At 36.2% G+C, this 24,376-nt stretch overlaps 1 protein-coding gene across 3 annotated transcripts in view; it reads right to left on the bottom strand.

The window, feature by feature from the left end:
• Positions 1-8,567, bottom strand: part of RTTN (rotatin) — a 79,591-nt gene extending 71,024 nt beyond the window's left edge. For all 3 annotated transcript variants that reach the window (XM_079301480.1, XM_079301482.1, XM_079301481.1), the window contains exons 1-8: positions 8,448-8,567; positions 7,663-7,850; positions 6,269-6,464; positions 4,485-4,574; positions 3,532-3,610; positions 2,204-2,318; positions 1,526-1,676; positions 445-610 (exon numbers count right to left, since the gene is read on the bottom strand). In XM_079301480.1, the coding sequence (XP_079157606.1) occupies positions 445-610; positions 1,526-1,676; positions 2,204-2,318; positions 3,532-3,610; positions 4,485-4,574; positions 6,269-6,464; positions 7,663-7,850; positions 8,448-8,478 (1,016 nt within the window). In that variant the 5' untranslated portion in view covers positions 8,479-8,567. The remainder of the gene's footprint in view (positions 1-444; positions 611-1,525; positions 1,677-2,203; positions 2,319-3,531; positions 3,611-4,484; positions 4,575-6,268; positions 6,465-7,662; positions 7,851-8,447) is intronic.
• Positions 8,568-24,376: the final 15,809 nt, after the last annotated feature.

Raw genomic sequence — 24,376 nt, 5'->3', positions numbered from 1 at the left:
GTCACATTTAACAACAAATTTTAAAGACTTCAATAGAAATCTTTATGCAGCATAGCATTTTTGACAACACTATATACTGTTACCTACGGGATGGCCATTCCACATAAAGAACTTATGAGGTCATCTGCTGAAAAAAAGAAAAATCCCTGACTTTCCAGAAATAGACTGAATAAATGCTTTTGTGTGTCTTACAAATACATGCACAAGCAATAACAAATGATAGAAAGAGACTTTATTTAAAATGGTGGTTGGGTAAAAAATATGGCAATGATTTTATATATTTTGAAGACCATTTTAAGAATGGTTTAATTCATAAACATGGTTTGAATCTTCACAAGTTACCAAAGCCATTGCATCAATCCACACACCGACAAGGAGCTGATAAAATAACCCTGAACTAAAATGTTTTTAACTGAAGTGTAAGTTATTTGCTGTTTCATTCACCTAGAAGATACTGCATCCCAATCTTGACCATCTCCTCTAGGACGCTGAACTGTCCGTCCGATTACAGAGGGCCGAGGACTACTACTTCCAGGTGAGGGATTCTGAGAATGAGGAGCACCTCTTGCTTCTTGACAGTAAGACATAGATGAATTCTGGGAAGCTGTGCCTTTAGATAACACAAAGAATATGTGTATTCCTTAGAAGCATCCATTATTCTGAAAGATACTACATAGTGAACAGTAAAAGTAACTAAGGTAAGATATGGAAAAAAGCCACCACATAAATACTGCTGACCCAGTGCAACTAACTGATCACTGGCAAGCAGCAGGGTTTGGAAACCAAATTCCAAGGCAAAAACTACTGAAGATTCCAGCTGAATCATAAATCTTGAATTTTAAAAATAGTGTCTGGGTAAGGCTATTGGACTTGCTGATGTTATAACTTGAATGTACCATTGATTAAGACACCAAATATAGTGGCAATATTATGAAGAGAACCAGACTACCAATTTACAGAAACAAAATTTTGATTCAATTCAGCTGACAAAATGGAAACAAGAAGACCATTACAAGTAATCTACACTAATAAAGCTACAACATTTAATCATTAATAACATTGTGAAGCAGCCTTCATGACTGCAAAATTCAAAACAATGATTAAACTATTTTTTGCCATCAGCATAAAAAAAAAACAAACCAAAGTTCACATAACTCATGAAATTAGTATTAAGTACTAATAGCTTGAGAGCCTTTCTGAAACTTTGCTCATTTTTATTTCACAGATTTAATTCAGTTTTAGTTAAATATCCCTCCCCTGCTGACTTACAAACAATTGGATACCGGGAGAAGTTGATGAATGGAGAATCACAGGAAAGTAAAACTTAATAAGTAGTTTAAAACAGTGCAAGTACTCAAAGTTTTTTAATTAGCATTAATAGTATTGAACACCATCCCTTTTAACAAAACAATTTCATGAGATAACATTTGCTGTAAGGTTCTGCTTTTGTTTTTTTTTCTGTCATTTTAGACCATGTTACCTGTAGTAAAAACAACAGTATCTGAAATACTTAAAAAACATCTACCTTGCTCTGAGGAAGCAAAACTTGGATCTCTATGGAAGTTAAGCCTACTTCTCAAAAAGACACAGAGCTGTTGCAAGCATGACACAGCCTGCAAAGCCAACTGGTGTTTTCCATCTCCTCCAAAAGCCAGGTTTAGAAGAGACAAAAGGCTCTGCAAAGACAAAACCACCAACACTAAGATCTGAACATTAATCACCTCTATGAACAACCACACCAGCAGGTATTACACTAATTATAGTTCAAAAGTGTTTCCAAGTATTTTACAAAATCACAGCAAAGAATAAATAGGCTCAACTACTGTTTTACTACTATATGCAAGACTATCAGGCCTAAAGAAAAAGCCAAGTTTCACATTGTATTTCCAATAAAGTCACTACTTTCATTATGGGAGCCTATTAGAGGGTGTGCAGACAACAGCCACACAAATTGATCTTGTCCAGAAGAGAAAGTATTACTTCAGAAAACACTTTATTACTGATTAGCAATATACACTGTAACAAGCAAAAAACTTTAAAACTACAATATATAGCCAGTGTCTCCTTTCCTATGCACATGGAGTTAGCATAAAGGTATTTCTGTTCAACTATTTTGTTTCAAAACAAATTGAATCATTTGCATCAATTCATCCTTTGCAAAGCTTATAACAATAAAAACTTTAAACTTTATGTGAATTCTTGCCTGTACAATCTTTGGCCTTTGAAGGAAGATCTCTGCAGGAAAATCTTGCATAATCACATCCTGAAGAAGTTCACATGTACTCCAAATTAAACTTTGGTTGTTACTTCTCAAAGAGCTACAAGTTCATATTTAAATATGTAATAAAATGAAAAGAAAACCAACCAGTAGTTATTAGCCTGAACAAGTCTTTACAAGAAAGTTATAATCACAGCACTGAAGAATCTAAAGGGGAAAAAAAAATCTCTGTACTTCTATTGTCATATCATTTTTTCAGTTGAATTATTCCTTAGCTATATGAATCCTATATACAATAAAGAACAATCTCAATTCCCACAAGTAAAATTTGGTTCCAAAAACAGAAATAACTATTGATTTTGAGTCTGAAATTAAAGTAAGAACTACTGGAAATTCTCTGTGAAGCTAGTGATTATCTTAGTGGTATACAGCAAGTAATATAACTCATACCAGTAAGAAAGTTTCTTTTATTACTAAGGTTCATGTGAAACTTAAATGCACTTGCATTACACAAGCAGAAATTCCATAAAGGGAGAAATTTATTAGCTGTTTTCTAAGATGAATATTAGTAAATTAAAAGAATCTTTAGGATAGTCTACTTCAATTTTTCCAATTCATTCAGAAACCACTGTTTCTGAAATCACTGTAAAAACTCAAATATGTCCAGTGTTATAAATCTGTGTTCCTTTTCTATACTCCAGCATAAAGGAAATAAAATATTGAACAGGTTCTCCAGCTTCAGAGATTTTCAAAAGGAAAAAACAAACACACACAAAAAATGCTAGAAATCTATCCGAGCTCTGTGACAACTCATAAGGAATCTCAACTACAGAATTCTCCCTTGGGGCACTCCAAACACTTTTTCTAAATTAAAGAAAAAAAGAAAGTCACTGCAGAAAGACAGCTGGAATGATTCAATACATAGATAAGACCCTGTACCTAAACTTATTGGCCTAAACTTAATTAAACTACTACTGAAAGTAGGGACCAACTGGTCCTGGGGTAAAGTAAATAATGATTTTATTCCAGCTTGTTCTAGTATTATTAGCTGAAAGAAATCTTTGATCCACGTAAGAAATTTAAAGCACAAACTGAAGTGCCATGAACAAAAGACCCCAGACAGTCAGATTTAAACACAAAAAATGTGAGTGACACTGCCCAGCTTCAGCCCAGTTTTTATGACCATTTATCCAAAATTAGCCCATTGGATTATTTACAGGAACAACCTCATGATGCAGAAGGACAGAAATTTACAGTCACTATTCCTGAAAAATAAAAGCTACAAGGAAATTGTAATGTTTCCATTACTGCACCTTTCATTTGATGAAAGAACATGTCTATCTGTTGAAGTCAGAGTTAGCCAAGGAAATGTGGAAAATTTCAAGCATTTCACTGCAAAAAAAAGAGCATATGTCTTGAAATATATTTTATAAAAATATTATATTGTATACACCCAAAGCAAAGTAAAAAACTTATAAACAATGTACCGTCTTACAAAATTATGGCACATAACAATTTTGTAATGAAAAAAAAACAACTTTAAAACTATTTTTAACTTAAAAGTTTGTAATTACTATTGTGCAATTCCTTTGATAGCTGATACTCTACTAAAAACTCAACTGGTGATTTACCTATGGTAACTGCAAAGTCATATAACAAAATCTAGATCTCAGCACCACAGTGTATTTTAAATAAGACACTCTCCTGTGAATGGCTACTAGCATACTGGTATAGACAAAGACCTGCCAAAATATTATTGACCTGTGCCTGTCAGTGAAACACTTCATATAATTAAAAGAAAATAAAAAAATAAAAAAAAAACAAAGCATAACACTGGTTTTCGTTTCAATACAAAGCAAAGATTCCTCTAGCATCAAACCAGTTTTCTAAAAAGTAGAAAGGTACTTCAGACTAAGTTTTGTTGAAATAAAAGGTACTTATGATATATATATAGTACTTCTGATTATGAAACAGATCATCTGGAAAACACTGGCAATTTAAATAATTTTTTAAATTGCAGCACCTTCTAATGTACTTTAGATATTCCAAAGAGCTACACTATTTACTAGAAAAGGGAAATATCTATTAAGATGAACATCATTTTTATAAGCATTATAATTGCAGCTTCTGTGGTGTTGGATTTCACAGAACAACAAAAGGAAAAAGAAGAGCCAATTTTGCTATCCACATTTGTAATGGAATTCCATCTGAATTACAACTCAAAGCTCTTTCTGTAATTAACATATTCTTTTATATCTACACATACCAACTGTTCTTTTGGGAGATATTTCTAACTGCGGCAGATGACTTCTACTTTGACAAAAATATCCAGTGAATAATTCCTCTTGAGGCAGAACTAAAAAAAAAAAAAAAAAAGGGAAGTTTAAAAAATGCACACACAGAAGAGAAAAACTCAATTTTTTTTCATACTCTTCCTTAACTACCTCCCTCTTGCCCCTGAGTTTTAAACCCGTTTCCTTAATAGGTTAAAATAGTCTCAGATGATCAGGAAAACGAGTAAAAAGAGTATGTCAATGTTTTGGGGTTTTTTATAATTATATTCTGCAATTGTAAAGGGCACATTTTTCTCCATTTTTTACACTAACTCATATACCATACAAACAACAGTAAAAACAATTACAGAAAATGTATTGCCTGATGGAGGACTGGCAGCCAAACAAATGGTTTTCCTTTAATCTACCTCTGCAGCAATAAAATTAACTTTTTAAATTTATTACTTAAAATGCTTTTCTACCACACTGCTGTCTTCTTAGGTCACCTGAAAAGTCACCCTCTTGTATATATGTATATTGCTACATGTCATTCATATGCATACTGTATAAAAATATACACAAGACTTATTAGCACTAAAAGCAATCTCTCCAGAAATAATATTTGGTTCAAAGGATCAAACCAGATAATGCCAGGTTATTAGTTTACAATTTTTTCCAGTAACTGAAATTGAAACAGAAAGAAAAATACAACACTCCTGTTAAGAAGCATCAGGATTATTCCATCCCCATATGCATACAATTTACAGTATAAATATCTTCAACTGAGTAGTTTCAGAAAGATATAATTTAAGAATGCACATGTAGAAGATTATTCTTCTCCACAGAGTAGAAACATTAAGTAAAAATCTGGCCCTATTTGGGCATAGGAAGGAAAAAGAGATTAAAAATTAATCACCAGGCACATAATTCTAAATTCAACTAACTCTTCAAACATTAGAGAGGAGGCAGAAACCACCAAAAAATTACTTTTATCTCTGTAAGTGACAGAGGTGAGGTCATTACTACTACATGCATTGTGTAACAGCAGTGTCTTTCCCACAATAAGCAGGAGATAATGCAATATGATATGCACTTTTCTCCTCCAAACTCTGTTCTAAAATTCTTAAGGCAGAAGAGGAGAACCAAATGGGTTAGACTACATCTTGGAGGAAATGTACATCATTGTAACAGACAGATAATGAACTAGGTAACAGATGCAAGCAATAGCACTTTACACATACTGTGACATTTTAAAGAAAGCTTATGTATTCTTCTATGACAAATGCTTATCCAAAACTAAGTAGATTGTGCATACAACTGAAGCTATACTGTAGCTTCAAAAATCATTCTATTAGGATCAACCACTGCTTTTTTTCTTTTCCTCTTTTTTTTCTCATAGGATTTGAATTGCTTTCCAAGCTAAATCCTACTATGAAAAGAACAGCAGCAAAGCATACTGGCTAAATTACAGATTTGTTTGAAGTTGCTACTCACTTGCTGCCATAAAGCTGTTCTTGGAAGTTGTGTCATGCTCTTTGTACATTATAGAAAACAGACAGTATACACTGAGGAAATGGAAAGGGAATGCCATTACAGGAATGCCACCAGGTGATTTAGCTAAGGTCACACTGTGTCTGGCAGAATCTGATTAGCACACACTTCACTGATCTCTCAGGAATAATTTGCCTACTATGCCTGAAAACATCAGCTTCTCATAGCCTTTTCATTTGCTTTATTTCAATACAAAATAAATTACAGTTCAAAATATGCAGTTTACCTGGTTGATCTACTGAAGGCTGAGACTGAGCCTGATAACATACTGAAGAACTAGAAGGGAGTTCAGAAGGAAGAAAGAACAGTCCATCCACAATCCCATCAATTATGGCCTGCAAGTTTGGTTCCACATCGGAGCGAAGTTGAGAGAAGAATTCCACTGCACCAATTCCAATCATGTTCTGGGCAGCAGGTGGATGCTGCATTAAGATAAATAATTGAGAAAGTTAGTTTGAAGAGTCTTAAGGTCTCTGGATGGGGGCAGGGAACAGAGAGCAGCAGAGGGAAGAAGAATTGAAATAAGTTATATTTTGCCATTATTCATTTACACCATTGTGCTGAGGTAGAGTTCATTTTCTTCCAAGTGGCTGGCAGCAGGAAGTGTTTTGGATTTGTGCTGAACAGAGGGTTGATAATAAACAGATATTTTTGTTACTGCTAAGCAGGGCTTACACAGAACCAAAGGCTTTTCTGCTTTTCTGGCAAGGGATCTGGCAGTACATGGGAAGCTGGGAAGAGACACAGCCAGGACAGGTGACCCCAGCTGACAAGAGGGATATTCCATATCACAGAATTACAAAAAGGAAGGAACCTTAAAGATCATCTAGTTTCAACAGCATGCACAGTCTATTAAGGGGGTGAAATTAAGAGGAAGGGGGAGACATATGGAGCAATGACATTTGTCTTCCCACGTCACCATAACATGTGAGGGTGCCCTCCTGGAGAAGGCTGAACACCTGCCTGCCCATGGGAAGCAGTGAATTAATCCCTTGTTTTGCTTTGTTCATGCAAGCAGCTTTTGCTTTTCCTGGGAAACTGCCTTTGTCTCAACCCATGAGTCTTCTCCCTTTTACCAATCCCACTCCACAGTCCCACTGGTGGGGTGTGAGCCAGTGGCTGCGTGGGGCTTGGCTGCCAGTTGGGGTTAAACCATGACATCCCTCTGTTAGCATCGAGGATGGGTTTTTTAACTGTGCATAGTTGCAGTTTAGAGATTAAAACATAAGAATGTAAAAATCCAAGGTATCTGAAGTTTCTGACACTTCCTCAAATTATTTGCACCGATGTTCAAATCTTTACTTTCCAGGTACAATGAAAATGCTTAGCTGCAAATCATTTTCCAAGTTAAAAATGAAGCACTAAATGAGAAACTGAAGAAGCAGAGAAAAAGCAGAAACTCAGGAAAAATTCTTTTTCTCAGCTCTCTGGCCCATCTGAAGTCGCTGCAATTGTTTTAACTTCGGTCTATGCATAGTGGCTTTATTATTCCTGTCTTTATAAAACACTCTAAAAATCTCGTTTCATGGAGCTACAAAGTCAAGCAACATCCAGCTTTACTTAGCTTCAGCAATCTAAAAGCAAATAGTTTAAAAATAAATGAATGTTACTATGTCATACCTTGATCAAACTGTTCACAAAATTTAATACTTCCTCTTTTATTGGTACGACTGGGAAATTGAACCACTCCAAAAGGTTACGAAAAAGTGCTTTTTCGTGGACCAGATCAGCATAGGAAATCAAGTTGTGGTCTAGTTTTAACAGAAGAGTCTTCAAAGATCGCTCTCTTATCTCTGCCAGTTCATGACCTGCCCAAAAAAAGAAAAAAAAAAAGATTAAGAAACCCATAAAATTAACATAACTTTTTTCTTATTTGGAGAAACAGAATACTGCCAGAGACGTAGTGAAAAAAAGCCGGATTATAAGTGCCAGCATTATGCCTACCAGTAAGACAAATATGATCACACTCACCAACAACAAGCTAATCAAATGTGTTTGCATTGTTATAAAGCGGTGAGACGTTATAAGATACACAGATAAAATCCGGGACCAAATGCGTCTCTACTCTTGTAACCTGGTGCCGGAACCTCTAGCAGAGTATGTTGTAGTTACGGAAAGCTGCGTCGGACTCACCGACCAGACAAAACTCTACCCAAGCCCACCGAATCGAAAGGCACCGTGTCTGGAGGGGAAGCCTTTGGCATTCCCTTATGGAAGCATGTCCCCCCTGGGGGGAGCGCCGCCGCCCCCTCCACGCCTGCCGCGGGGAGCGGAGTGGACGAGCAGCAGGGAAAAGAGCGGCGAGGGGCGGCAGAGGCCGGGCAGGGGCGGAGCAGCATCGGGCCGCTCGCCGCTCCTGCCCGCAGCCCCGCAGCGGCGGGGCCGGGAGGGAGAGGAGCCATTACCGAGCTTCCTGACGAGCGCCGACAGCTCCATCGCGCCGCTCCGCCCGCCCGCATTCAACCGCCGCGCGGGCCCGCCGCCCGCCCGGCCCGAGGCGCCCGCGGAGCACCTCGGGAAGTGTAGTCCGCCTGCTTCCGCCCCGGGCCCGCCGCCCGGCGCTGCCCGCGAAGCACGCCGGGACCTCTCATCGCCCCGCGGCGCGCCGGCAGGAGCACAGAGAACTACAGTTCCCATGAGACCCCGCGCCGCCCGCCCCACTCCGGCGCCGGGCCCACGGGCCGGGATGGCGGCGGGGGGTGTGCAGGGGTGTCCCCAGCTCCGTGTGTCTGCACCTGCCTGCGGAGAGGGTGTGGCCAGGTGCCTCTTCTCCTCCTTTTCCTTCCTCTCCTTTTCCTTCTCCCTCTTCTTCCCCGGCAACTAAGCAGGGACTGCATGAGAGGACATTGCCTTAAGCTACGCCAGGGCATGATTTATTCATCCCAGTATAGGAAAGAGGCTACCAGAAATATGGCGAGGCGCTTTTTGCAGGCGCGTGTAGTGACCAGACAAGAGAGAATGACTTCAAACAGAAACATGACGGGTTTAGGTTAAATTTTAGGAATAAATTCTTTGCCGTGAGAGTGTTGACACACTGTAACAGGCTGCCCAGAGTTGTAGGTGTCCCATTCCTGAAGTGTTCAAGGACAGGTTGGATGGGGCTCTGAGGAACGTGTCCAGCAGAAGGTGCCCTGCCCATCCAGTGGGGTTGGAATTGGATGATATTTAAGGCCCCGTCCAACCCAAACCATTGTACAATTTTACAATTTACATTTATAGTAATAATGGAGTGTTTGCTGATGTCACTTTGATGTGACTGACAGCACCCTGGAAAACGGCACTTTGCTGACTGGCAAAGCAAAGCGGTGAGGGGTGAAGTAGGAGGTGAATCATTAGAAGGCTTGGGTTTTCTTAACCTACATTCTAGGACTACATTACTTTGTGTATAATGCCGGGCAATTTGCAAAGGAGTTTCTTAAGCACGTACTAAAGATGCATGGTGCATTGTTGGTCATCTGATCAGAGGACTGAACTTATTTTTGACAATTTGTGTTTACCATCATAATTGGAAAAATAAATTGATGATAGGTAGACAAATGATAGACGTTGTGTATATATGTTTGTGAATTTTTTTGCACATAACTGCAGGTGTGCAAACGAAGATTGCCTTAACATAGTCACTAAATTCTTTTGAGTTTTGCAACTCAAAACCATCTGTCATTTTGCAGGACAGTATTTCTATCTGTAGGACAATATAACAAAGGGGCTTTATTAAGCTAATTTTAAGTGTACTGGATTGCTGCAGCAAGGGTTTGTTTAACACAGGAGGCTAAACTCACAGGGATCTATCAGTGCTGTTTCAAGAGCAATTAAAAGAGGAGCATCACTTACTGAGTAAAAATTCCTTTTAGCTGTGCACATTATGCTTGTTCAATGAAATATGAAGAGCTCTAGCCAGATGCACACTGGGCTACTCACATTTCCCCAAACAGGACTGGTGAGAACTTTATGTGACCCCCTGTGATACTTGTGATAATAAAATGGATTTGTATCTCATTTCTGCAGCAAGGAGAAGGAATTAAGGAAGCAAGCATTTCCCAAAATAAAAGCATTTATTCAGGAGGAATGCTCATCATTCACCTTTATAGGAATGTTCAATCCGGGTCCTTCTCACTTCTTTAAATATAGTCAATCTACATTGAACAAAGGTTTTCTTATGCTGTCTTCAGTGTTGGTGTTAGTGGCTAACAAAGCATTTCATGGAGGAGACACAGGCACTATCCATTCTCAATATACTCCTGCTCTGTAATTGTGGCCATTTTGATCAGATTTTCTTAAATGAAGGCCTAATTAGGTCAAACATCAAGAAATAGTCCCAACCTTGAAAAGCAGCTTCAGTTTTGCTGCTAATGTTTTTGACCAGAAAATAGATGATTGTTGACCCAAAACTGATCCAGGGGCATGCTGTATCAGCTGGTGCAATATATTTTATGCTATCACGGCTCAAGACTGGTATTAAATTTAAATATTTTTATTGTTAAACATAGAAAAGTTATATATTAAGGGGAAAATGTATATTTCTATGAAATAGTAACTAAACACACACGTATACACAGAGAGAAAAGTTTACTGGATATTAAAAATGAAAAGAAGTGGTGGAAGGACTCAATAATTATTGCTGTCATAATAAGACAACCTAAATAGGTGAAAATTAGTCTCTCATTACTGGGGACACTGACTCCTCTGTGTCTCTATCTCCTGTTTTTGATTTACACGAGCAGCTCTGCTTTCCCTCTTACCTGCTTGCTCCCTTTAGTTTGTATATTCCCACGACTGCTTCTGAAGCCAGTTTGATTTTTTCCTCTCCACTGACATTATTTAACATGGGTATCTCTTCTTACTGATCTGCAGTTAAAATGTGTAGGAGTTCCACCACTGGGAAAATTAGTCACTGATCTCATTTGCATTGTCCCTTGTTCCTTCCTTACTGCACTCTGCATAAGATGAACTTTAAAGAGCTGCCAACTCCTGATTCCTCACAAGCTTGATTTCTGTAATTCAAATAACTTTTTTTTTTTATTAAATAACTTCTGTGTCAAATAGGCTCTATCTCAATAAACTGATGAAAGGTGGATATTGCTGTGCATCTGTGTGCATGGTATTTTCACATGTAACTGCAGGGGCATAAATGAAGATGGTTTTGTAATTCTCACAGTTTCATAGAGGTTCTTTTACAAAAGCCGTCTCTTAGCACTTTCAATATAGGTGTGTTGTAATTTTAAATTTCCCTTCTTTCAAATGTTATACAGAGAGAGGAGTTTGAAAAACTTTCTCTGAGTTTTTAAGGAGTTTTCAGTCTTGTTTTTATTTATTCAGTGACTCATTCATTACAGGATGAAGTCTTACTATCTCTGCATCCTTTTTTCAAAGCTGTCTATTCATAACATATTTTTCTTTCTTTACTGGTCTGACTTCTGTCCTTTTACATTCCAAAACTTCTCTGAAGATCAACATATCAAAGACTCTATCTGACAGGGCCTTGATACCATTAGTGATAATATCTTTATTGTACTTCTGAGCTTAACTGTTGCAACTTCCAGTTCTCTGGGGATTTCCTGCTGTCTGGCTTTTCACCTATCTCAAGGAGCAGCAACCAAAGAAAGAAATATCAGGGCATGTCAAATGCAAAAAAACCTATAAATTCCTGGTACCTCTCTGATAGGAACACCAAATAGGGAATAAGATGCCCAAGCATCACTGACTGCTACAGTTAAAATTAACCTTGTGAATTGCCAGCTGAAAGAAGATTGCTGAAAGGAAGGAGAGAAAGCAAAGAGATCAGTGTTGGGAATGGAAGGGGGCAGAAATGGACAAGACAGTTGAGATGAGATCTTCCCCACATAAGAAAATTATCCTTGTATGTTCATCTATTTCTCAAACTGCCTCTTAAATTGTTTCAGAGTCCATTTAAAAGTGTAATTTCTGGCCCTGAAAGCCTTCCTTGCTTGCTCTCACCCCAAGTTTACTCATACTTTTCTGTTCACTAGCTACTATTGGTAAAAAAAAACCATCAGTATCTGAAATTAAAAGCAGCAAAAACAAACACCCTATTAGGTAACTATTGGTTACCTATATATGCAGTCTGAAGTGGATGGGCCTATTGCACATGCACAGGAAACAACCTCAACATATACAGTGGCTGTGTGTTTATTGCTTTAACTGATTTACCATTCTAAATCAGTAGGATGATAGCAGTTTTGAAAAGGTTTTCTTTTAATGCCAGTGAAGCCACATGTATAAACCCTCTCTTTTTTTTTGTGCTTTCTGCAGCCAAGAATAGAATGTAATTATTGCATTATCTTAAAGTTTGTGACATGATCTCCACAGGTACTTTAATATAAATTCCTGAATTTTACTGCTTCTAAATCAGGTACAAAATACTGAACCGAAATATGTGTTACAAGTGTTTGTATTTGCAGCAGAGCAGATGCACATTTGGAAGCTCATTTATGATATTATTAATTTATTGTTTATATCTTCTTCCCTAGTGAGACTTTCTAATTTCTCTGTTTTCCTATTTAATTTCCAATTTAACTGGATCTACCTTCTGTGCTAAATTGCATATGCAGATATGCAATTGATTTATAGAGTAGTGCAGAAAAAACAGTTGCATCTAAATAATAGCTAGACAATTTAATTTCATACAGATTATTGTCTTTGGTGAGTCAGTCGATATCAATATAAATGTCTACCATGAACTGCAAAACAAAAAGCTTTCAAGAAACCTAAATAAGAAAAATGAGAAAATCTTTCTTCCATGATGTTTGCTTAAAACCTATAAAAACACATTTTAATGGGTGATGATCTTGCAGAATTTGTTGGCACAGGAGGTTCTCGATGCAGACCATTAAGCCAAAAAAAAAAAAAACCAACCAAACAAACAAACAAAAAAAAAAGGTTAGGCAAATTAATGTAGAACAGGCCCATAGAGACTGGAAGCACAGGCAGAAATTAAACCAAGCATTGTCACATTTTGAGGGTGTTTTTTTGTTTGTTTATTTTTTTTTCCAAAATGAAAAGGCTGGATTAAGTGACCATGAATGCATCCACTTCACAGAAAGAGCTGGCAATGCAATGCCTAATGTACATAACTGCTTTGTTTCACTTGAGGGCACAGTGCATTGCACAGGAGTTTTGGCTCAGGGCACATAATTGCCACATATATTTTCCTTTTTATGAACAAGTTTATGGTTATGTCATTTAAAATTAATAAACCACTGATAAAATCTTTGATGTTATTAAAACATCTAGCATTTTAGTTTGTATCAGGACACTTCTCTACTGCTTTTATATAATTTACCACATGTTTTACTGCATTTGCTTCATAAAGACAGTTTATTCTGAAGGGACCTGCTTCTGTGGTTTATTGCTTGGATAATATTAAACATCTGAAAATGCTCTATGGTTCTGGGAAACAGTATATTCTTGAAAACTATAAAATTGTCATGGAGGTTACTCTTTTCTACTAATATTAATGCTGTACATCATTGCAAAGGATAAAAACATTTAAGTAATAAGTTTATGGATTTGGAAGATATTCCCATTTTAGCCCACGTTATGACATTTTGTTTTTCTTCTGATGTAACTGTGATTAAATTACCAAGACTAAGTCAAAACAGGAAATAATTTCTTAAAATACTGATGGAGTAGTCATTTTGTATCATTAATTTATGGACTTCTAAAAACTTTGGGTGACATTCATACAACTCAATATAATTTTGAATATTATCACTGTTAATTAGTAATAATAGTATCTGCAAGCTAAGTAACACTCTTTATTTACTTCAGAAAGGGAGTTTTGCAAACTCGTGTCATTACACCTCGTCATTTTCACAAGCTTGGCCACTATTTAACTTTAGAAGAAAAAGAAGGCAGTGTTTAGTGCCTCACATTTATTGCTTTTCTCCTATGTTACTCTTCCTTTAGAATTAATAAATAACCAAAAATGGTGCCAAAGAAAGAGGAAATGAGATTCTGTTTCCAACCAAGATTCTTGTCTTTTCAAGAATCTACCACATTTCTCAAAATTATGGTTCATAGCACACAAAAGAGAGGTGGCCTGCTCTTCATGCATGAGGGTTACATGCTTCAAACACTGTAGATTCACACCAGGCAGAACTGACAAGGGGAAGAGAATTACTGAAGCAACTGTCATAGTGTAAATTGTGTCCTGGCCTGAGTAGGGCACAATTTCTCAGAAGAAATACTCAAACAGCAGTGATTTGACTGTAGATGAAGTTAGAATTATATACTTTACATTCTCAACTTTTCTAGTTTTTTAAAAAAATGTTGAAAACACAATAGTCATAAGTTGAAATATTTGACAATGGAGTTAGATGCTCTTAATCTTATGATCAATTCAAAAGAAATATACTGGGGAAAAATTTCTGTAATCAAGATCATAAAAAATATAAAAATATCTGTACTTCTGTCTTAAACAGTTTTGATGTATGCATGTATTGCAGATCTAGACTTATTTTTAATAACTTTTTATAGATTTATAAACATTGTGTCTAACACAGATGTGATTTCTAGATTTCTCATGTGACTTTCCTAAGCTTTGAAACTGGATCTTGGACTCCAGGTGTATTGCAGTGCCATTCTTTGGCCTCTAAGTATTGCTGTTGCTGTTTAATTTATTACTGCATGCTTTTATATAGGCACAGTAACTTTTGGAGATTAATACTGCACATTGATCAGTTGATGTTTGTGAAGGCAGCAGAAAAATCACATGGGTTGTCATTGCCCACAAATCTGACATCATGACATCTGCAAGAGCTGTAATTGCCTGAATGTTCTTGGACAGTAACATGAACAATGTGAGAGTTCTCAATTTTTTGGCAAGCTTTCAGAGCTTGTTAAGACAATTAAACAGTCTTGGAAAAATATGTACATTTTTTAATGACTACAGATCTAAAAATATTTGTTGCTGATAATTTCATCTGTAAATTGATCTGACTGGCTTTATATAATTGTCATTCAGTTTTATTCCCTACATGTTTTCCTACTCAGCCTTATATCTCCCTTTGAATTGCTAAGAACTGAAGACTGTCTGCTGGCATGTTTTGAATGGCAGCTCTTAGATATCATTTTTTGATCCTGTAACCACTTTTTCAAAAGCATCATATTCAAGTTCACCTGTAGCACTTGTATATTGTATGCAGAAAACCTATTTTCTGTACTGAACTTCAGTTCTGTCTTTAAAACAGGCATTTTTCCAAATATCCTGAGAACATTTTTCAGAAGTCAATTTAAAAATGTAACCATATGTATGCCTTCACCTAGTGATATTTTCTTGGTGAGCTGACAAAAATAAGTTTTAGCTAATGTCACACTGCTAAGTCAGAATAGCTGCCAAGCAGTGAGCTGGATGGACTGTGTTCTGCCTCCAGAATTACCCACAGGTCTGGTTATTAGCAAGATCAAGTCTCTGTGGTCTTCAGTGGCAGTGGGCAGCAGGCAGCAGAGGGGAAATTGACTCATTTGCAGGTAGCTGAATGCACTCTGTTAATGTACTGGCATGTGTAGCCTGAGAGAATAAATGAGACATAGATAGAGTGACACCCAGCAGGGTGCCAATCTGTCTTTTTTTTTTATATTTTTTTTTTTTTTAGTAATCATAAGTTCACCAGGTTAACACAGTAAATGCAAACCACAAAACTTCAGTTGCACTCAGTGAAGGGGTCATATGTTACAACATTGGAACTTCATTATCAACACAAAAAGGCAAAACTAACCCAGCACCCATTTTTCACAGAACTATGGGTTAATATTTATTTATTAATTTATTTTAATTTTATTATTACATGTATATACACATCTGTATAAGTAACACAAGGAAAAGATTTCCACTAAACCTGTCTTCACCTATCTCTGATTTCCCCCTTCTTTTAACTCTAATTTTGCCATGGCTGCCTAAAGGAGTCAATTGTCTGATGGCATGCATTATCCAAGGATTTATTTTCAAATATAGGCATTTTTAAGGGATGTTAATAATCTGAAGTATTCATGAGCAGGAAAACTTTCTGCTATTATCAATGAATTTGTTTTCAAAGTGTAAATGACAAAAAATTACATTTTTTCAATCCTTGCCAATGCCTTTTTTGTTTCATATAGGAACACTTTATTAATAGCAACTTAAAGATACGAGATATATGACACATGCTGGGCTAAAAATATTTTTACTCAGTACTGAATTCTTTACCATCTTAGTTCACACATTCATCTATAACTAGTAGCAAATATAATATAGAATATGCATATTTGGATGAAACAGTGGTAAAACTATATGATCTTTCAACTTTAATTTTTTTCATAGAAAAGTCATTCTGTTTACAGGTACTATTTAAATGTTCTAAACACTTATATTTAGTGAAGAATACACTGACATTTTAATGAATAATGTAATGGTGGCTGCTAGGTGAGCTAGTACTGTTTTCATTGGACAATGTTTCTCTTCTCTTTATGGAAGAGAATACTGCATTTCTTTACATTAGGATATTTTTGAAAGTTTTTTGTCTTGTTTTTTAATTTTGATTTGTTTTATGTTTCTTTTATTTTTTTTCTTGGTTTTGTTTTTTCAGTGATTTAATTCCTGTATATTGAATGTAAGCTGTAGCAAAAGGGCCACCTAACTATATATACCTTCCCATTGCTAATGTCAGGAGCAGAGAAAAGAGTATCCCAATATCTATTGCTTTATTCACTGCCTGAAGGAAGCAGATGTATACTTATCTCTAAGAGAGACATCTGTCACAAAAACATGCCTTGAAGTTATCTTGTTTCCTCTAGGCACATATTCTCCACAGATACTGGAAGACACCTGGATTAGAGAGGTGTAGAGGGGTTCAGCCAGCCTAAAGGAGTTCAACAGCTCTTGTAATAACAAGGATGTATCTAATGAGTGTAAATACTGTTTCCAGTGCCACCAGGTCTCTCTTTACAATTTAATTACCTCTACAATTAGAAAATAACTGATTTCACTAAGAATCCATTTGAGCTGTGTGACCCTTTCAGAAAGCACTGTGTGAATTCTCTGGGACTAGTGCTAGATAATTGTCCAATATGAGCCACAAATCACTTTCTTAGATCTCAGTCTTGTAATTCTCTCAAGTCAGAGGACTTTTACTGGATCTCACTTTAGTAGAAGAATGGCTGTGGGTTCATATCACCTTGCTATTTATGGATTAAACAGCATTTGGGTGGTGATGCTTCAAAGTGAAAATTTTGGTCTCAGATTGTACTTCCCAGATTTCTCTTTTAGCTGCAAGCCACCCATTTAACTCTCTGAAAGCTGTATCACTGTGTAGCTATATCTCAGTGAAATGACAAGCTGTTGGCTTTATCCAAAAATGTATGCAGAGGAATGAAGAAGGATAGCATATTCTTCTGTTTCCTTATTTTTTCTCTGTTCAGAACTTCATCTGTTTCATCAGGACCTGACAAAACTGATGACAGAAACTTGATTAATGGCAGGCAGCAGCCTTGACACCATTCAAGAGATGATGTTGTTTGTACCCAGATGTCAGCAGAGATGTGCTGGTGTGGGAGAGGGTGTGCACAGCTCTGGTGAGGGCAGCAGCAGCTGCTCTGTGTGCACTCCCAGCACAACAGGGAGCAGCGCTGGGAACTGCTATTGGTATAGAGCTCATCTCCCCACCACTAGCATGAGGTCAAAACTGCAATCTAGCCCCAAATTACTGCCTGACAGATTGTACACTCCAAAATGACATGATCCTGCTCTGCTTCAGCAGCAGCATATTTCTGCCTGAAGACCAGCTGCAGCCTCACCACTGTATATTTATTCACACCCACTAGCTGACACGTGGTTTTCAGTGCATGCCAACTAATGGAAATGGGCTTTAATTAAAATTTTTTAATTTGTTTTGCTCTGTTTTGTTGGTTATGTTTTTAAAGGTAGTATTCTAAAAATGGAGAGATGTAAAGCACCCCTCTGGACTACCTAGCCACTAAACAAAGGACTTTCAATGCAGGACAAGACTGCTTTTCTTTGCCCTGAGGACTGAAGTACAGCAGAAGCACAGCTTGGGGAAATGGGAGACTCGGATGTGCAAGAGATAGAAGCATGATTCAGAAGTCAGATCTGAAGATACTCAGAAACAGATGAATTGTTATCCACTTCTGTTTGGTCACTAGGTGTGTTAACACAACTACTGTCTTCAGTGGGAAGTGAAAAAAGAAAAAACAGCAAAGAAACCCCCAGAAGCTGGTCATAAAACCTTGAAAACATTTTTCCCATCTAAGCCAACAACTGTCTTTAGCTCATTCTGCAATGTTTCAAAATAGATTACAAAATAATTTATGCATATTCCAGACTCCTGCTTTTCCTTCTACACCTAGCCATCACTGATTCAAGCAGCAAAACCTGGGACATCTGCAGAGAGCAGCACAGAATTTACTCCCAGTCTATAGTAAGAAGGAAAATTGATTTCCTGGATGTCATCTTGAGGAATATTAAGAGAAAATGTAATGAAGTAAATTACTTCACTGGTATAGTAGCTGTCTTAAGACAAAGTACTAAAGAAAGCAATGCATGACCTCTAACACTAACAAAAGAGATGATAGAAACATCCTTTAGCTCCTCAAAATCTGTAGATTTTTTTACAAAGCATCTTTTTAAACACAATATGATGGATTAGAGCTCAGAGTTTTCATAAGAAGCTAACAGAGCTGGATATTTCAATCCTGTTAACAATAAGGGACTGGACACTCAGTGTTGCTAGGCAGTTTTGCAATATCCACATCCAGAAATTACAAATGAATGAAGGTCTAGAAAGTCTTCGAGCTCATTTTTGAATTAAAGAGAAAAATGTCTACTGTCTAGTATTTTTGAAGGTTTTATTGAGCCTATTTCAGCTGTTTGACTTCTGTAAATATTCTGAATTATTTTTTTTTTACTTTATATATTTTTAGTAAAGATAAATCTTTTTCTCTGCATTCCATTTTACACGCTTACATTTTCATTCCTGACAGACAACAGACTCTGATTGTAATACTCTCTATATATTTATCACTGGGTAGCATGTTGTCTCAAATGTTCTTTCCCTGTGCAATTTCTATATGTATTCATTTTTATTCATTTTCTTAAAACTTCAGTTTCTAAAAGCTTTTCTGTCTCTAAAGAAATTCAGGATTAATCAATGTGATTTTCAAGCTGTAGTACATAAAAATGCAAGCCCACTGACATCATTGCAAATTGCACAGCAGCCTGAGGTGTATATTGGTTATTTTTCAAAAATAACCTATTTTTTTATTCTTAGGATCTTAGTTTTCCTCTTTAACATTTTGCTGGCCTTTCAGAAAAATAGAGCTGTCAAATCTTGATATCAAAATGCTAGGGCTCAGAACAGAGGGAGAAAAATATCCCTCAGTACAACTCAGTCCCAAAATATTTTTGGTTTATATTTTATTCAGATCAAGTCAGAAATAATTTAAGCAATATTTTACAAGTAATTTTAAAAATGTTTTCCAGATCTGAGGTCTTATATGATAAACATTCATGCTGAAATTGTTTGACAATTACCAGCTTCAAAAAATGGAGCTAAGTAGGGTGACACTGAGATAACCCCAGCTGTTCTGCTACTTCTAAGATAAAATGATATATTGCAATAAAATATACAGCTACATTTGCAATTCTTTCTGAGAAAATGAGCAGTAATTCACTACTGAAGAAATTCCATTGACTTTATAATCTCTGCAGGCTTGTGTGCTCTCTGAAAGAGTGCCACTAGAAATCCAAAAAGATCCTGTTACTTAAATATTTTATCACAAGTTATTTGTTATGGATGTGACAGTTTTAATGGTTAGCACAGCAAGCTATCTCAGGCAGCAGCACTAAAATATCCCTTTCTAGAAAAGACTGTCCTCAAGTGTGAAAGACATTTAAGTAAAACTTGCAGGAGTGAGAGTGCAGACGCAGAGTCACAGGTGCTTTTTACCAGCAACATTCTGCTTATCCTCCAGCTTTAAGTCTGGCTTTTCATTAAAAGCCTCCTGTCTCCAGTTTTCTCTTTTATAAGGAATCATTTTAGTAGTTCTCTCTGTTTTCAATTGGTTGAGAGAGGTTGAATGCAGCTGTTGGCTGTGTATTTGCCAGGGAGCAAGTGCAGGAGGGGATGCCAGGAAACCACATCCTAGCTATGGTCTCATGCAGAGCCCTGGGCTTTAAGGAAGCCTCAGGGCTCAGCTTAGCATTTGGTCAATTTAGGAAACACTTGCATCTCCTAAGCTTTCAACAACATTACACAATTAACTTGGAATTTGAGAGAGTAGCGAGACTTCCTCTTTAGATGAAGTGATCCCACATCCCACAGTGAGCAAAGCTTTAAATAGATTACCAGGTTTAGATAGGGTGTGCATGCAGATGTTGATCAGGTATGATAAATCCCATTTTTGTATCTTTCCAAGACACAAATATAGCTAGTGAATTTTTCTCTCTGTGTTACTCTTTGTTTAATCTGAGATGTTAACATTGCAAATGTTTGACTGAAAGATTCTAAACAGTTGTGAAGTTTCGGGCTGCAGTTGTAAAAGAGAGTTTTCTAAAGCTGACGCTCATTCTTTTGATAACAGATGAGTCAGAGAAGAACATAGACATGGGCTTCTTGCCTGTAAACTTATATTAATAGAACTTCCTTGTTTGAGACAATCGTTCATAACTTAAAAAAAAAAAAAAAATACTGGCCCAGATGAAGTAAACACTCTCAAGTGCCTGGGTGTGACTAGTTTTGGAAATAAAAGGTATTGATATTAGAGACAGTTTAGCTCAGCAGTTTATCAAACAGCTAGAATGAGCAGTGCAGCATTTCAGGATCCATTTTAGTGCTTGTTCCTGGCAAATGGCATGGAAAAAATTTGTGTAAAATGTAGAAAGATACAACAACGTACTTTGGATTTTCAGATATACTATATTGTATAGTAATAAGTTGTACAATTGTAACTTGTAGTTTGGTTATAATGTTATGACAATTAAAGAAAAAATAAAATATCCTTTTAGGAATTATGAGCTATCTAATTACAACCAAATCAGATAGAGAATGTCTATGCCTAAATTACTATTTTATTTGCATACAGAGGAGCAGATCAAATTTTTAAAGAACATCAAAATTTTAAAGAAAATCTGACCCATGACCAGGTTAGAGGCCCTCAATGAAGGTAAAGAATTCAGTACTTTTATAGATGTTTGTTTTGCCAAAACACTGAAGAAGATTTACAATTGTATGGATGGGTTTATCCTCATGCATCATTGAAATTGCTGGGACTGTGGCTTGAAACACTAGAAGGGTTGGCCATTAAACATAACAAAGCAGAAAAGGAGATAAATATATGGCCAATCATATTCAGAATCATACACTTCCTTATATTACTAGTTGTATATTATAAATTTAAAAAATCTGAAGTCCCAGTATTTGTTCTTCCTTTTCCTATTTTAACATAGAAATTAATAATCTAAAATTCCTGTGATTTTTATGATTTGTAAAATCTCCATTGGAAATCCTAAACATATGAGAAGGTCCTAAATATGACTATACTGAACTCCATTTATATAACTGAAACTGGAAAAAGTTCCCATTGATTTTCACCTTAAACTTTTCCAGCAGAAGACAAGGAGACATAAAAATGCTGGTAGTAAGCCAACTGCTTATAAGCCTTTCAGTGGAGACTAATTACCTGTACTCTACTACACATTGCATGTAATTATTCCCATACACAAATAGTGAAAAGACATCAAGATTTGGGGACAGGAAGAGACAGGAAAATAGAGATGCAGTTGTCTTCATTTTTTACCTTACAGGTTATGTAACTAATTTGTTATGCAAAAAATGTTCCATAGCTCTCTCACACACACACACCAATGTGTCATCAAATTTTAGATTTTTTTTCCTTTATGATTAATAACATAAAATAGATTAATTTTTCTTTTAAATGGAAATGTCCACTTGAAGGGATAAATGCTACAGTGATGCTTGGCTCAGAATCCATGAAATTCTATATAATGAAAGCTGTTTGATAAACAACTGCTGAGTCACAGAAAATTATGTAAATTACATACAGAATGAATTTACAAGATCAAACAGCCCATCTCTGGCTGTTACATGCCTGTTTTTTACACTCTCTAGTAAAGGCTGCTTTATTATCATCAAAAAGAGGAGTTAATGCAGTCTGACTCCCCCTATTACAGATTTTGCATTTAAGTATATATAAAAACCATGCTTAAAATTTTGCTATTTGATGTTAACTCCAAAACAATTCGAGTCCTCCTGCCTGCTTCCTCCAATTTAATATGGTTTAAATGGGCATCTTCATGGCATAGAATATACGCTTTCTGAAGATCATGGGATTTTACAGCATTTGAACCAAAAAATAATAAAATGAAGTAATAAGCTCTAAATAAAGTACTACACCAAAATCAATTGATGTTGTTATTTTAATCATATTTAATTAAGTATGCCTTATGAAAAAATAAAACATGAATAAGCATCTAAGAAGGCTGAATCGAAATATACCTGATTCTCAATGGAAACTTTATTTTTTTCTTTTCTTCCTCCCCCCCCACGTGGGGTTTTAACAGATCTGAACCTCCTGATAAACTGAATTCACACCTTTTCCTCCTTTTTCTCTGCAGGCTTCTCTCTGTTATTTCTTTTGGGCAAGACCCTCATCCCTCCACCAAGGACTGGCTCATTTATTTCTAGATACTTCTGCTATTAATGCCAGCAGGTGTGGACAGCTGGGAAAATCAATGCTAACTTCTTATTTCTTTCTTTGTATCTCAGTCTATTGGTCATTGGCATGGATGGTGGTGTAGTTGAGCTACAACAAGGACTGTCCTAAATGGCACATTGCGCAGATTTGCATGAATAACAGTAACAAGCAGTGAAGGCTCACAAATGACTTTGTTTGCTAATTTGTAATGTGGAGGTCAGATATAATGGAATCTGACCTCTGAGGGTAAGAGGAATTGCCCATATGCTGTTCCCAGACCCAGAAACAAAAGCTGTACACATAAAGTGAAACTATTGTTAGACGCTGTTACACGGAGAACACTTGATTCTTTATGTCTTTGTTTTTTCTTCAAGCCGTTTTCTCAAAACTTGGTTACATTGGTGCAAATTGCAACTACAATCTGCTCCAACTTGGAACCTCAGTCCCCAGTGAGATTTAAAAAAAATAAAACAACAGAAAAAGGGCAAAAGGCAAAAATAGGGACAACATTGTTAGAGGAATTTCTACAGACCAGCTTTGGGAAAACACTATTTAATTTGAATTGCTATTAACTGAAACCCTATTATTGAAATCATTGCCAACTAGTTGTAGTTTATAGAATTGTTTATAGAATTTGAATATCAGAGGACATAGTGACATAACTGTAATTATCAAAGTGTATCAATACTGAGGAAAATAAATTTTTTCAAGTTTTACAAAGCTAACTTTAGGCTCCTGAACACCAATGTTGACTGCAAGTCACTTAAAATTCAGAACAAATCTGAAGATTACTTGGATTTTCAAACATTTGTGAATCTGTTGGTGAACTGCATTAAATTTATAGTTCTAGATTTGCTGATAGAAGAAAAAAGGTTGTTTCATTTTCATACATTGCCTGTAAGATACCTTGAAATAGGTGACATTTCTTTCAAGAATTTTGGTTTACCTAAATATTTTACAGGTACTAATTTTTAGGTAAGAATCACCAATTATTAAAAAAAATGAAGTTTGAATATCAAGACTTTAAAAATTGCATATTTATATTTTTACTTGGTTGATAAAGTCCTTATTTTTTCTGTATAAGTGAAATAGAATACCATTTTGCTTATCATCTGTAGGATTATATAGATTAGATCTTTGATGTAATATAATAAATGCAGATGTCTCTGTTTCATATGGATAGTGCAGGACTTTATTTTGTGTATTATTATTAGAAAGATTTTACCATGGTCTTTGAATTAGCTTTTTCTTTTCTGTGTGTTAGGGTATATTGATATTCCTTTTCTTTCCTGTTTTCTTACAGTGAATATAGATTGGACAGAGAGTGAGGACTTGTCAAGTCTGTTCAGCATTTAGATCCCTCAATATGAAAGCTGCTTTTTCCAAGAAGCTTTTAGGTTTACTTTGAATTTATGGATAAATCCCTTGGATTTAAGGATAAGGGAAGCTTACCTCCGTTTAATATGCTAAATATGACTGGGAAAAATTTCAGCTATTAACAGCCTATTTGATACTGCCATTAAATAAATCAGTGTTTAATAATGGAAATGGTACCCAGAGCACAGGCACTGATTCCCTCAGCAAGGTTTTCCAGCAGGTACTTGAGCAC

The sequence above is a fragment of the Erithacus rubecula genome (assembly GCF_903797595.1).
Source record: "Erithacus rubecula genome assembly, chromosome: 3".
Lineage (NCBI taxonomy): Eukaryota > Metazoa > Chordata > Aves > Passeriformes > Muscicapidae > Erithacus > Erithacus rubecula.
Note: the sequence above shows the minus strand (reverse complement) of the source record. Positions and strands in the feature narration are given on the sequence as shown.